Source organism: Macaca fascicularis, chromosome 11, assembly GCF_037993035.2.
Source record: "Macaca fascicularis isolate 582-1 chromosome 11, T2T-MFA8v1.1".
NCBI classification, from domain to species: Eukaryota; Metazoa; Chordata; class Mammalia; order Primates; family Cercopithecidae; genus Macaca; species Macaca fascicularis.
In genome coordinates, this window is record NC_088385.1 from 87711871 (window position 1) to 87726738 (window position 14868).

Here is a 14868-nt window from a genome sequence, read left to right on the forward strand (position 1 = left end):
CTCACTGCGGTTTTGATTTGCATTTCTCTGATGGCCAGTGATGATGAGCATTTTTTCATGTGTCTGTTGGCTGCATAAATGTCTTCTTTTGAGGAATGTCTGTTCATATCCTTTGCCCATTTTTTGATGTGGTGGTTTGTTTTTTTCCTGTAAATTTGTTTCTTTGTAGATTCTGGATATTAGTCTTTTGTCAGATGAGTAGATTGCCAAACTTTTCTCCCATTCTGTAGGTTGCCTGTTCACTCTGATGGTAGTTTCTTTTGCTGTGCAGAAGCTCTTTAGTTTAATTAGATTTCATTTGTCTATTTTGGCTTTTGTTGCTATTTGCTTTTGGTGTTTTAGTCATGAAGTCTGCCCATGCCTATGTTCTGAATGGTATTGCCTAGGTTTTCTTTTAGGTTTTTTTTTTTTATGATTTTAGGTCTTACATTTAAATCTTTAATCCATCTTGAGTTAATTTTTGTATTGTATTGAGTTTAATTTTCATCATGTTTTAAAACATTATTAAACATGATTAATATACCAATACAGTCATTCTAATATTTTTTAAATAATCCCTGCTAGGGTATGGTGTATTCGTGTTTTTCTACATTATTGATATTAAATAGTTTTGTATTTAATTTTCAAGAGAGTTTTTATAATATTTTGATAATTTAATCACACTGCTCATGGTGCATTATTATGTTGGTGCAAAAGTAATTGCAGTCTTTGATATTACCTTCAATGGCAAAAACCTCAATTACTTTTGCACCAACCTAATAAATAAAGTCCTCAATCTTTTCCAAATAAACTACTCTTAAACCAGATTATTCTAGCCATACACCAGTACAATCAATATGCAATCAACATTCTAATTTGATTCAATCTAATAAATGAAAGCTACATTCATTTCCTCTAAATTATATCTCTTTTATTGTAACCTGCCATTCAAGCTAGGAATAATTTTAGAATATTGGTATGGTTGGCCAAATTATTTGTTATTTCTCCTAGCTTAGTCACCTGTAAAGTTTATTAAAATATAATCTGTGGTGCTCATTCAAAATATTGGTAACAGTGCTGAACAAGACCATGAACCAAACTTCCTTGGAGAAGTGTTGCTACTAGAAATCCAACAGTGCAATCATCCACTTTATGTACTTCCACATTTTCCACAAGGCATCTGAGAGTTGTGTGGTCATGAATATATAATCAGACTATGGCATATGTCTGAACTTCGGCAAGGTCTACTCTTAGTGATTTTCCATGTAGCCTCTGGGATCACCACTTTCTTTTCTAAGTGCCAATATCTCATTCTTTTAAAAAAATATGTATATACATATTTTATATATATTTTAAAATACCTATATGGGCCAGGAGGCAACAACAAATAGATTGCCCTATAGTTTCCCAAAACACCTTTGTCATTTTTTTGGAAGCCAGGTTATTGGTCCATCAGCAATTACTGCTCTTCTCCAATTTTCCTCAAAAATCACTTTCAGCAGTCCCTCAATTATATTCCCCATTTTTTCTTCATTATTGTTAAATAGACCCAGCTGTAATTTCATGCTATTTTTCTCCATCTATTTTATGGGTTTAAATCTTATAGCCATGTTGTGACTGCCATTATTCTATCGTTTTTTATTAAAGGTAATCCTTTGGTTAATTTAAAAACAAAAGATGTTATATTGAAATATAACTATCGCCACACTGGGGAAGTAAACAAAAGTTGCACAAACAGTTAGACTTGGACTAGTTATATTGTTTCTAAGGAAAATTACCATCAATGGAAATTAGATCCCCTAGTTTTCTGTCCAAGACAGGTAGATACTTGAATATAACTACAAAATAAGTTTCAATCCCTCATGATTTTTTTCAAGTGGTCTTTGGGCATATTTATTTTTATTGGACAACTGTTTGAATTCAGTTAGTATATTACTTAGCAAAATTCAATCTTTAAAAAAAAAAAAAAGATTTCAACTGAATAAACCAGAAGTAAGGTATGGATGAAATTAATATAATTTTTAAGGTTAAGTGCACATTTGGTAGTGCAGAGTGAGTTCAAGTTAAATCCATTTTAATTTGTTGATTAGGACATACTTCTGTCATTCATGTATTTATGGTTAAAAAATTTAAAAACATAGCTTATAGGTATGTGTGTGGAGGGGGGCAATTCTATAGCAACTCCACCCATTTAAAAAACCTTTTCAGTTGTATTCTGATGATAGCTTGTACGATTCAATTCACAGGTTAAAACAGCAAGGTGAATGCAGACAATCGAATCAGGGCTATGACTATCAAAACCAACACCTCACATTCTTTCTTGACCCTGGAGAGCACTACACTTGTAGGAGCCAGCTACGTACACACAGAGAGGCTAAGTGACATCCTAAGGTAGCCACTACTTTTGCATTACGTTAGGTTAGATGGCTTTTGTTTTGTTTTGTTTTGTTGCATTAAGAATAATCCATGACAGTAAGTCTTGCTAGGCCAATTTTATTCATTCATTCACTCATTCAAACAACAAATACAAAGAGAGTGCCAACTATGTGCCACACAATGTGCTGGGTTCTACATAAACAAACCCAACATGGTCTCTGACCTGACGGAAAGTATATCCTCACAGGCAAATGTCACGACTTTAAGAAAAGAACTCTAAGAGATACTGGCATTGTGCATATAACACCATCTCTAATACCCAGGACACCTTCCTATTTGATGGTACTCCCTAGATGTTTTCTTTCCTCTACTTAATAGCTAGGCCTTAGTTGTGATCCCTGAAAAATAACACTCATAAGCAAGAGCATTAATTTCGTAACTGACAGGAGCACAACAAATACATCTCAGGGCTCGCGTGGCTGACACACCAAACTAGAAGAGATTCACCAAATTTCTTTTTATTTTTGTAGCCAAAACGCTTTAGAGATTTGGGTCATTCTCTTTGTAACTTTTAATTATCAAATAAAAAACTGGTTGGGTGCAGTGGCTCTTGCCTGTAATTTCAGCACTTTGGGAGGCTGAGGCAGGTGGATCACCTGAGGTCAGGAGTTCGAGACCAGCCTGGCCAACATGGTGAAAACCCATCTCTGTTGAAAAATACAAAAACATCAGCTGGGCCTGGTGGTGTGTGCCTGTGGTCTCAGCTACTCAGGAGGCTGAGGTCAGAGACTCGCTTAAACCCAAAAGGCAGAGGTTGCAGTGAGCCGAGATCACACCACCACACTCCAGCCTGGGCAACAGAGCAAGGCTCTGTTTCAAAAAAAAAAAAAAGGCAAAACTCCAGGGGTGTTTTGTAACTATATAGTGTGAACGGAAACACTCACTGATTTACAAAGAAATAAAAAAGTTCAGTTCAAAAATTTTTTTTTTAATATTTGCTGAAGCCCAGAGAAAACATGAGAGAGCAAGCAAGCACTTACTTTTTCGTACAGGAAAACACATGTGGCTGCTGCTGTGGGAAGGATTTAGGACAAAATACATAAAATATAGTCAGCTCTCCTCTTTTCCACCCCTGATCGAAACACCAGGGCATACATCTTGAAGACGACATAAAGACTAACCTAATTTTTATTTTCCTTCTTCCTTAGTCTTTCTCCATGTCAAATTAAAAACAAACAAACAAACAAACTAGGAGTAAGAGAAGGGGCAAATCCCTCTGGAATGTAAGGAAAAGCACTTTTCTGCCAAATACGGATTTTATAAAAACTGGTGAATAAAACCGATTAGAAAAGCTATAGGCTGCCCAGGGCTTGAATTGGAAGAAGATACATGAAGTAATAAGCTCTGCCCGCCTTGAAAAGCGAAAAGGGAAAAGAGAAAAATTGTAACGTATCACAAATTCTATGACAAGTGTGGCACCCATGGGATAGTTATTTGCATTCAATTTTTGTTTTTATATTTGTTTTCCATAAGGTTGAAATCCACAGAATAAAAGCTCTTGGTTTTATAGCAGATTTTTTAAAGGACAAAAGTTTGATTTGTTTTAAATGAAAAGCACACTAGGATTTGTTTAATCAATATTTTAAATTACGACTTATTTTAGAAGCCAAGAAATAAAGATTTCCATTTACGTTTTTGCAACTTGTCTGAAATGAATTTAACTCACAGAAAAGTTAGATGATAGTAGTACCAACCTTGTATCTTATGTAAGCATTTAAATGCAGATTGGAAGCTACTAATCATGTCATAAGGAAAGTATTAGAAATGTTTTAATTATTCATTTTTCTCCAAGAGTTGGTTTTGTATTATTCCTTCATAAGCCATGAGTATTCAAGAGCCATTTGGCTTAAAATTAGGGGAACAGAGTAAGCAAAAGTAAAATTTGAAGAGTTATTTTGTATTATCTTCTCTGACCTCGAGATGAAATGTGAAGGAGAATTGGAGCTACCATACTTTAGAAAGTCCCTAAATCCATGCGGTCTTTAATTCCTGAAGCATTTCTATGTTCTTTAATATCCACGTGTTAAGTATCAAGGATTGCATTCTGCTTTGTTCCCTTGAGTTGAGCTGAAGGTCATTCCTGGTTTTAGAGATTAAAATCTGAGCAAACTAACCTCTGATGTAGAGAAGAGTTGCTACGAACATTTTAAAGTCTGGAAGAGAAGAATTCCACCCTAATCTCCTTATCAGTATCTTCTCTTTGTTACAAGGGTAAATGGCATGTACTACTTTCTATACCACTGTCTAACATAAAATATTGGACTGAAAATGAATATATCTCCTATTATGACCACTTGGATTCAACATGTAGATTTATGCATAGTGACATGTAAATTACAGTGCTCAGTATATTTCTGAAAATCTAATTATAATATATGATGTTTTAGTCTTGCAATACAAAGAAGCAAAAAGCTGATCTATAGATTTTCTTGGCATATATAATTAAATTTCTACCCCAGGATGCATAATTAATGTGTTATTATTTCTTGGTAATTTCAGTTTTTAATCATTTTCTTGGTTATAAATGTATAAACTGAAAGACAGACAAGTTGTGACTGTGGACCTGCTTTTATGTATACTCTTCACTCTCTCCAGAATCTTAAGGATCTTACTAATCTAATATACCAAAACACAGTTTAAATTTTGCTTTCTCAGTGAGCCTTCCTCGACCAATGCTAACCAAACAGGCCCTTCTCCATTATTCTCTATTCCAACCACATGTTTATTTTCTTCAGAGCACTTCAAATTTTCAAATAATCTGAAATTCTAGTTATGAGTTACATCAACTGACCCCTGGCTACCAACTTCACGCATCCCATTTTTCATATTCTTCCCTCTCTCACTTTTTCACATTGACCTTCCTGGATGTTCCCAGTATGCACAGGAGTTTCCCCTGCTGAGGACATTTCCCCAGGTATCTGCAACTTTGTCTCCTCACTTTCTACAGGGCTCTTCTCAAATGTCACTGACTCAGGAGAGTGTTCCCTTACTAACACATCTAAAACAGCAGCCCCCATTTACAGCACTCTCATTTACCCAGTTTTATTTCTTCTCCTTGGCACTTGTCGTTGTATATGTATGTGTTCATTGTGTGACTCTCATTAGCATGCAAATGCCATTAGATTTTATTTATTTTGTTCATTAGCACTGGCACAGTGTATAAAGCAATGTTTGGCATAAGTCTGGTGCACAATACTTATTTGTTAAATTAATTAATTAAGCCCTTACTTATCATCCGTCTCTTCCATTAGACTCGTAAGGACCACAAAAGCAGGAACTTTTGTTTCTGGTATTCCTCAAGCATCTTGCATATAGTAGGTGAAAAATGAATGTTGAATGAATTAATATTTGCCTCTGTGTGTATTTTAATCTCCCTCTCCTAGTAGGTTCTAATTAGAGTGAAAAGTAGAATTATATCTTTTTATCACACCAGTGTGTACCAATTCCATAATAGGTTCTGGCTTATGATAGGTACTCATTAAGTGAAGGATATCAAGGACTGGGACCAAAGTCAACAAGAACTTACAATGACCATAGCCACCCAGAGGACTTTACAGTGTTGATCTCAGGTCTTAATGGCAGATCAAAAAGAGTTTTGGATAGGCACAGAGCCATGGAAGTCTGAAATCACCTTGTTCATCCTTTTGGGGCCCAGCCTGGACCTTGAAAAAGCTTACTTCCCAGAGCAGACCCAAGAAGCTAGGTGGAGACTTCTGAGTTTCTTACTTTCAGATATATCTTTCAAATTTGGAAAGCAGTAAATCTTAATTTTGATCCCTAGCTTTGATTTGTTTGCTTAAAACGTTTGCCCTGAAGACTATATCCATGTATGATGTCAAAGGGTAGCAAACAAAAAGTAATTCAATTTTAACATAAAATTTCCACTAAATAGAGCAACCTTGAAAACATCTCTTATCTTCACTTTTTCATGCTTTTTCATTTGTAAAATGAAGATACCAAAAAAGAACTAGCAGCTCTAAAATTATAGATTATATATTCAGATTTGCTGGGATGCCCTTGGGAGGCTTTGTCCATCACCTTCTTCCCTTCTTCTCCTTTGCCCACCTGCCACAATTTCTCTTGGTTAAATGTCACAGTTTTGGTGAGCTACTGTTACTGATGGGAATCCATCAAGTGTATAAGGGGAAGGCTAGGTTGAGAATCTCTGGCCTGTGTTATCACTATCATCCTTTCCATGTCCAAAATACTGTGAATCTATGAAATGCACCTCAGTTCACTAGCAAATCACTATATTTTAACATTGCTTAAGTTACTGCTATCCTGAGTTTACTTACCCCAACTAAACATTAATTTTTTATTGTACTGTGAGTCAGGGACTATGGCAGACACTGAGAATTCAAAGATGAATTTAGAAATGGTCTCTTCCCTCAAGGAGTTCCATCCAATAGGGAGACAAATGCAACAGAGTGTGATAAATGCTTTAATGGGGCCAAAGCAGCAAGTCAATTTAAAGCATATCAAAGGGTACCAAAGCAGCCTGGGAGAGAGGTGATCTGGAAAATCTCCCAGTAGGTGACCAAAAACTGAGTCCTAACTCTAATTAATTGAATTATAGACTGCTAAAGCTGCACAGTGTTAGAATCATCTAATTCAAACTCCTGATGTGGCACAGAGAGAATCTGATGTCCAAAGAGGCTCATGTATGCAGAGTGAGTATCAGAGTTACAACTGGGACCCAGATATGTAATACTGGGCTGCCTCTTTTAAAATGCACCTTTTTTTGCAGGGAAATTTTTAGAACCTTTTCTTTCATCAGTTTAATAATGAAAGTAATCAATTAATCATATTTTAATAAGGTACAAAGAACAATTATTTATTTATATTGACTTTATGCTCAGTGGTGATGCCAATAACCCATCATCTCTTGGTTATAGATTTTCATGAGCTGCTGGTGAATTTTTTCAGACCTATCCACAGGGTAACCCTGTTTGCCTCCTGAGCTACTCCATGGGCGTAATCACACTCAGAAGGACAAGTAGAGTTTGGTTGTGAACAAGAACAAACTTTAAGAATAAATCTTAGTCTGATTAGCACCTCCTCTCAACAACTGACTGAGGCATCTAAGGGCTAGGGTAAAAACCAAACATTGAAATATTTTTATTAGTAGTAGTAGTGGTAGTATATAAAATGACTCAAGTATGCAATCTTCTTGGAGTTTTTGCTCCTAATGTAGTCACTTGGTTTGGGATGTTTAATGACTGTGATTTTGTAATGGGACAATATAAGAGCACATCACATTAAAACATAAATTCTTGGGAAGCCCATAGTTTCTGATAGCTTGCCATCTGTTTGGTTCTTACCGGCAATGGATTTATCCTGCTTAGTGCAGATGATGATATTGTGGGTAAAATCATGGATTATACAATGGATTTCTGAGGTCTTTAACTACTGTTATTAATTTTGCCAGCTTGCAAATCAACATTTTCTAATATAAAATCAATTACATTTTATTTTTCAACTCTTATCCTAAGAAAGGTTGCTATGGGCACCACATAACATCTGCTCTGGCGCCAACAGATTGCGTAAAGTCACCCACAGTCTCTTCAAATTAAAAACCTCAAACTGAGTTCACTGGCTTTGTCACTGTACTCCCAGCAGGATGCTCTTTTGCCTTGCCCCACCGTTCAGTTTAATCCTCTAGAAAGAAAATTTTTAGAGGTACATCGGACTAAATCATTTTTCTTCTGAGCACACAATTTCCAAATGGCCGCCCAGGGTCCTAAATCCGGCGGCTGCGGAGAGGGACTAGCGGGTGTCCTCCTCTGCAGAGCCGTGGGACTCGAGCGCCTTCATCACTGGACGTTGGAAGCCAGGAAGGAAACCCATACACTCAGGGACAGGTATAACCCCGCGCGGGTGCACCAGCGAGGCCCGGATCGCAGCAGAGGTCTCCATCCCTGAGCTCGGTGGGGGCGTCCTGGGGAGGAAGAGAACACTTTCCCCATTCGGGTCAGAGAGCAGGACTGACTGGGTCGCAGGTCAGAAGTTGAATTTTAACCCGACCTGCGCTTTGTCCCCGCGCCTTCCGCAGCCCGGGCGCCGCGGTGGCACCGAGCTGGGAGAGGACGAGAGAGGCTGGCGCGGGAGAAGCCGAGAGTTGCTACCGACTGGGAGCTGCCGGCGGCGGGAGCAGACGCGACCCTCGCCGCTTTCGAACGCGAAGCCGGGGAGAGCCGAGCTCGGCTGCTGGGGCTCGGCTCCCCGCGCTCTGCCTTGCCCTTTCGGCGGAGGGCAGCTACCTGCCTGCTGCAGCCCCGCCACTGTGCGCCCGGCCGCCCCGGGGTGCGCCCAGCCCGCCCCCCGAGCGGCCGCCCTGACTCCAGCAGTTGGACCGACCCTCGCCCTCCGGCGCCTGGACAAACTTCCTTCCTCCCGCGCCCCCGCGCCGAGCAGGCTGACAGGCGGCTCCCTCGCGGGTCTCCTCTGGGCTCCGGCCGGGCGAGCTTGCTCTCTGCCCCTCTCCAACCCCGAGCCCCTGGCGCCTAGCCGTCCCCAAGCAGCCGCTCCAACAAAGCCAGAGGCCCGGAGACGACCCGGCGAGGGACTGGGAGTGGCAGCGGGGACCCTAGAGCCAGAAGGAGGCGTCCCCTCGGCGGGGCGAGTACAGTGGGAAGGGGCAGCGGGGATGTAGCGGGGAGAGAGAAGGGAAGAAAGTGTCCTGCTCTAGGCGCGAACGTCTTCCTGGCTCGTCCTCGCTCCCCTTCTCCCCCGGCCCGAGCGCGTCCCGTGTCCCGGTGGGAATTGGCAGGCGGGGGAGGGCGGAGGGGAGAGGGGACGCGGTGGCCTGGCTAGCGAGCCGCTCCCTTACCTCTGTCCAGGGTGAGCGGCTGGACCACTGTCAATGTCGCCATGTCTGCCGTGGGAGCCGAAGTGACGCTCGGCTTCAGCATCAGCAACCGCTCGTAGTGAGAAAAAAAGGAGGAGATTGGGGGCGGGGGTGGAGAGGGAAGACGGAAAGGAGGGGGAGGAGGGGGAAGAAAGAAGGTGGTGGTGGTGGAGAAGAAAGCTTGGGTGGGTTGGTAGCCAGATGGAGACGCAACTGTTCCGCGGCGGCAGATCTTTCAGTTGCGGTGCGGAGCTGAGCAGGTATCCGAGAGCGACTGCATCACCGGGCTCTGGGAGGGAAGGCTCTGTCCTGGAACTTTGCTATTCCACCCCCAGGAGCACTGGGTGGGTGTAGCTGGCGGACTGCTTTCTTTCAACTTTCCACTCTAATAAAATGGTCAGAATATACGTGTGTGCATGCGTGTGCGTGTGTGTCAGGGGAAGAGAGAGGATAGAAAGGGGATATGGGGGAGGGAGTGGGAGATGAGTTTTCTCAGATAAAGAGAAATTGCCAATCCAATAATCCCATCTCCTTTAGAGAGAAAATGCTTCAGTGTCAGAAATGTTTGGGATGTAATTACATTTGCAGTTAATTTCTGTTGAAGTTTTTCGGAATGTTGACCTATAACGGCATATAAAGATAACTGACTAAAGGCCAGAGTTCCATCATAGATGTTCATTTAGGATCTGAGTATATTGCCTGGAAAAAAAAAATAGCAAACCTCTTAAAAGTGCTTCAAAATAAAAAGCATGTGGGTAAGTTTCTATCTCTAAGTTTTCTTTTCTTTTTCAAGCCACTGTTAATACATTACCAATTCAGTAAATGTAGCTCAGAAACAAGTAGAGTGTTCAGATTTTCTCCAAATTTTTTACATACCACGTCTTGTAAACATGTCCCACTCCCGCCCAGCCACTCAACAACAAAAACTTTGCTCTTAATGTCCAAACTGATTTTGGTTGTCTATCACTTAGTTTGAAAAATATGTGCCTAGCACTTTTCATGTTGATTTCTAACCAGTGGGTCAGAGATGCCACTTATTGATTAACAAATATGCCAGGAATTGAGATAGAAGAGTTACATTGCCTTGTGCCACGCCTTGATTTAGGAGTTCAATTTAGTCTCTGACTTCCTGTAGCCTGTAATCTAGTGGGAGATGGTGTTATTAAAAGCTTGACTTTAGAGTCAGTTGATCAGGATTAAATTACAAGAGCCTTCAAATACTGACTGTGACCTCTTCGCCCCAATAAAAAGGCTACTTTCACTATCTTGTCATAGTAGGGATTCATTTCCTGACATAAAGAAACCTTCTATAAGCTGAATAGGGGTGACTGTGGGTGCAGGATTGGAAATGACAAAGCTGCCTCCATCTTGTTCCCTGTGACAGAGCTGAATTGTTTGGGCTAGCAATAAACTCTAAAAGGCAGATACAGTTTTATAGCAAAATATTTGCATATAATTGATGCCATTTTCTTCTGATTACAGATATGGTTTCTGAAGGTCTTTTTCATTTTATAGTCTACAATTGAATTTTAAAAAGCAACATTTCACCAATGTGGGAAAGCCAAAGATGATTGGCCATATATAGACTTAACAGACCCTAAAAACAAACCTAAAATAGTAGTTCAATATGCTTATTTTTATTTAGTATTTAAGGAAGAATGCTGGTCTTGACATTTGAGTCTTAGTTATGTGCTCTTCAGAAGTCACACAATTTCTCACTGATCCTGTTTCCTCCTCTGTCATACGGTGAAAATATTATTCAACCTCAAAGAGATTCTGTCATATGAGGAAACAAATTCTACCTTGCAATCTCACTGAGATTTGTGAGGGACTAATGGACTCATACATGTGATTGTGCTTTGAAAACAGTAAAGAATATACAAATTTATTCGTACAAGCATACATCCCCTGGAGCCATGTGGTAAGCTCTGTGCTAGGTGCTAACCATGCAAAGATTGAGTCGGCCCACTCTGCCCAGTCTTGCTTGAGAGATGGTGAGCAAACCATAAACTTCTGTGCGGTAAGTACTCTAAGCATTATTGAAAGGAGGTGCTCTTGGAGGCCAGAGGTTGAAAAAGCAACTTTGGTTTGTTACCATTATTCACATTCCCTGAATTAAGCAACAGAAAGAAGTTGAGATGAGCTCAATGATACCAGAGTGTGTTCTAAGCTTTTGCATAAAATTATTAAACCTCACTCAGTAACTGAGGATAAAAGAACATACAGATCCCTTGACTTCTAATGTAGTTATTTTACAACATCCTTTATTAGGGAATATGTATTTAAGCAGCTTGATTCATCAGCCCAAAAGTCATAAATTGTACCTGTTCCAACACAAATCCCTGATTGTGGTGTCAATGAAGGTAGAGTTTTTTTGTCTTTTTGTTTCCTGATGCATCCTCAGGACCAAACATTTCATAGCGTATTTCTGGACTTATGCCTTGAGCTTCCTATTTGAAAATTTGCTCTGTCATTCTTTCTCTGTGTTGACTCTGTAGGGTTGTTGTTGCTGTTTTTAAATCAAGATTAAAAGAGAAATTAAGAGGAAGCATAAATCACCATAAATTCATCTGTTATTATTTTTAGTAGTGGAAAGTGCATTCCCTTTAGCTTATGTCTGCACAGGTATAGAAAATTTAATAATAATTCATTATCCATTAGATTTGTTTTTATCAAGAAATAATATCTCTCCAATAATATTTGTGAATTTCTTTTTGAGACATGCAGGGATATACTTGACTTAGTCAAATGCCATTTGCTTTGCTTTGTGTATTAACCTGAGAATTGTTAAAATATTTGTTAATTATGCTTTTATCTTAGCTATTTGATTACAAAATCACTACACTCTTTCATTAAATGACACGTAGAAATTTAGTTCAGTAGTAACTATATTTTCATGGCATTAACTAGTTCAATAAATACTTAGTGAGCACGTATATGTGCCAGACTTGGTGCTAGGTTGGTCTCTCTTTCCCTTTCTTTCCAGCCCAGAAAAGTAGGTATGTTTATGCCATTTTGGAGATAGGTAAACTGAAGCTCACAGAGTTTACAAAACTTGCTTAAGAATAGTAGCACCTGGCTTCACCTTCACGATCTCCTGTGATTTCCACTAAGAAACATCACACTCTGTTTTTTTTGGGTTTTTTTTGTTTTTTTTGAGATGGAGTCTCACTCTGTCGCACAGGCTGTGGCATGATCTCTGCTCACTGTAATCTCCACTCCTGGGGTTCAAGCAATTCTCCTGACTCAGCCTCACGAATAGTTGGGCCTACAGGCGGCCACCACCACGCCTGGCTAATTTTTGTGGAGCCGGGGTTTCACCATATTGGTCAGGATGGTCTCAAACTCCTGACCTCAAGTGATCCCTATGCCTCAGCCTCCCAAAGTGCTGGGATTACAGGCCTGAGCCACCACTCCCGGCCTCATCGCACTTTATTCTATGTTGTTGAAGATTTAGTTATTTCAGCCTTTTATTTCAGAGTTCCAGATAAGTATATATATGTATATAAAATCTTTTAAGAGATATATAAATATATATCTATTAAGATATATATCTTTTTTTATTATTATACTTTAAGTTCTAGGGTACATGTGCACAACGTGCAGGTTTGTTACATATGTATACATGTGCCATGTTGGTGTGCTTCACCCATTAACTTGTCATTTACATTAGGTATTTCTCCTAATGCTATCCCTCCCACCTCCCCCCACCCCATAACAGTCCCCTGTGTGTGATGTTCCCCACCCTGTGTCCAAGTGTTCTGATTGTTCAGTTTCCACCTGAGTGAGAACACGCAGTGTTTGGTTTTTTGTCCTTGCGATAGTTTGCTCAGAATAATGGTTTCTAGCTTCATCCATGTCCCTATAAAGAACATGAACTCGTCCTTTTGTATGACTGCATAGTATTCCCTGGTGTATATGTGCCACATTTATTCAATCTAGTCTATCACTGATGGACATTTGGGTTGGTTCCAAGTCTTTGCTATCATGAATACTTCCACAATAAACATATGTGTGCATGTGTCTTTATAGCAGTATGATTTATAATCCTTTGGGTATATGTCCAGTAATGCATTGGCTGGGTCAAATGGTATCTCTAGTTCTAGATCCTTGAGGAATTGCCACACTGTCTGCCACAATGATTGAACCAGTTTACAGTCTCACCAACAGTATAAAAGTGTTCCTATTTCTCCACATCCTCTCCAGCACCTGTTGTTTCCAACTTTTTAATGATCGCCATTCTAACTGGTGTGAGATGGTATCTCCTTGTGGTTTTGATTTGCATTTCTCTGATGGCCAGTGATAATGAGCATTTTTTCATGTGTCTGTTGGCTGCATAAATGTCTTCTTTCGAGAAGTGTCTGTTCATATCCATTGCCCACTTTTTGATGGGGTTGTTTGATTTTTTCTTGTAAATTTGTTTAAGTTCTTTTTAGATTCTGGATATTAGCCCTTTGTCAGATGAGTAGATTGCAAAGATTTTCTGCCATTCTGTAGGTTGCCTGTTCACTCTGATGGTAGTTTCTTTTGCTGTGCAGAAGCTCCTTAGTTTAATTAGATCCCATTTGTCAATTTTGGCTTTTGTTGCCATTGCTTTTGGTGTTTTAGTCAAGAAGTCCTTGCCCATGCCTATGGCCTGAATGGTATTGCCTAGGTTTTCTTCTAGGATTTTTATGGTTTTAAAGGTCTAACATTTAAGTCTTTAATCCATCTTGTATTAATTTTTGTATAAGGTGTAAAGAAGGGATCCAGTTTCATCTTTCTACATATGGCTAGCCAGTTTTCCCAGCACCATTTATTAAATAGGGAATCCTTTCCCTATTTCTTGTTTTTGTCAGATTTGTCAAAGATCAGTTGGTTGTACATGTGTGGTATTATTTCCAAGACCTCTATTCTGTTTTATTGGTCTATATCTCTGTTTTGGTACCAGTACCATGCTGTTCTGGTTACTGTAGCCTTGTAGTATAGTTTGAAGTCAGGTAGCATGATGTCTCTAGCTTTGTTCTTTTGGCTTAGGATTGTCTTGGCAATGCAGGCTCTTTTTTGGTTCCATATGAACTTTAAAGTAGCTTTTTCCAATTCTGTGAAGAAAGTCATTGGTAGCTTGATGGGGATGGCACTGAATCTATAAATTACCTTGGGCAGTATGGCCATTTCCACAATATTGATTCTTCCTATCCATGAACATGGAATGTTCTTCCATTTGTTTGTGTCCTCTTTTATTTTGCTGAGCAGTGGTTTGTAGTTCTCCTTGAAGAGGTCCTTCACATCCCTTGTAAGTTGGATTCCTAGGTATTTTATTCTCTTTGAAGCAATTGTGAATGGGAGTTCACTCATGATTTGGCTCTCTGTCTGTTATTGGTGTGTAGAAATGCTTGTGATGCTTTCCTCATTGATTTTGTATCCTGAGACTTTGCTGAAGTTGCTTATCAGCTTCAGGAGATTTTGGGCTGAGACAGTGGGGTTTTCTAAATATACAATCATGTCATCTGCAAACAGGGACAATTTGACTTCCTCTTTACCTAATCAAATACCCTTTATTTCTTTCTCCTGCCTGATTTCCCTGGCCAGAACTTCCAACACTATGTTGAATAGCAGTGGTGAGA

At 39.6% G+C, this 14868-nt stretch overlaps 1 protein-coding gene across 4 annotated transcripts in view; it reads right to left on the reverse strand.

Moving 5' to 3' along the window:
* The window catches only part of LIN7A (lin-7 homolog A, crumbs cell polarity complex component), a 154111-nt gene extending 144800 nt beyond the window's left edge, over positions 1 to 9311 (reverse strand). For all 4 annotated transcript variants that reach the window (XM_045366612.2, XM_074007484.1, XM_005571635.5 and 1 more), the window contains exon 1: positions 9245 to 9311. Coding sequence is in view for 1 of the 4 variants with exons in the window: in XM_005571635.5 (XP_005571692.2) it covers positions 9245 to 9287 (43 nt within the window). In the remaining 3 variants the exon portion in view is untranslated. The remainder of the gene's footprint in view (positions 1 to 9244) is intronic.
* Positions 9312 to 14868: the final 5557 nt, after the last annotated feature.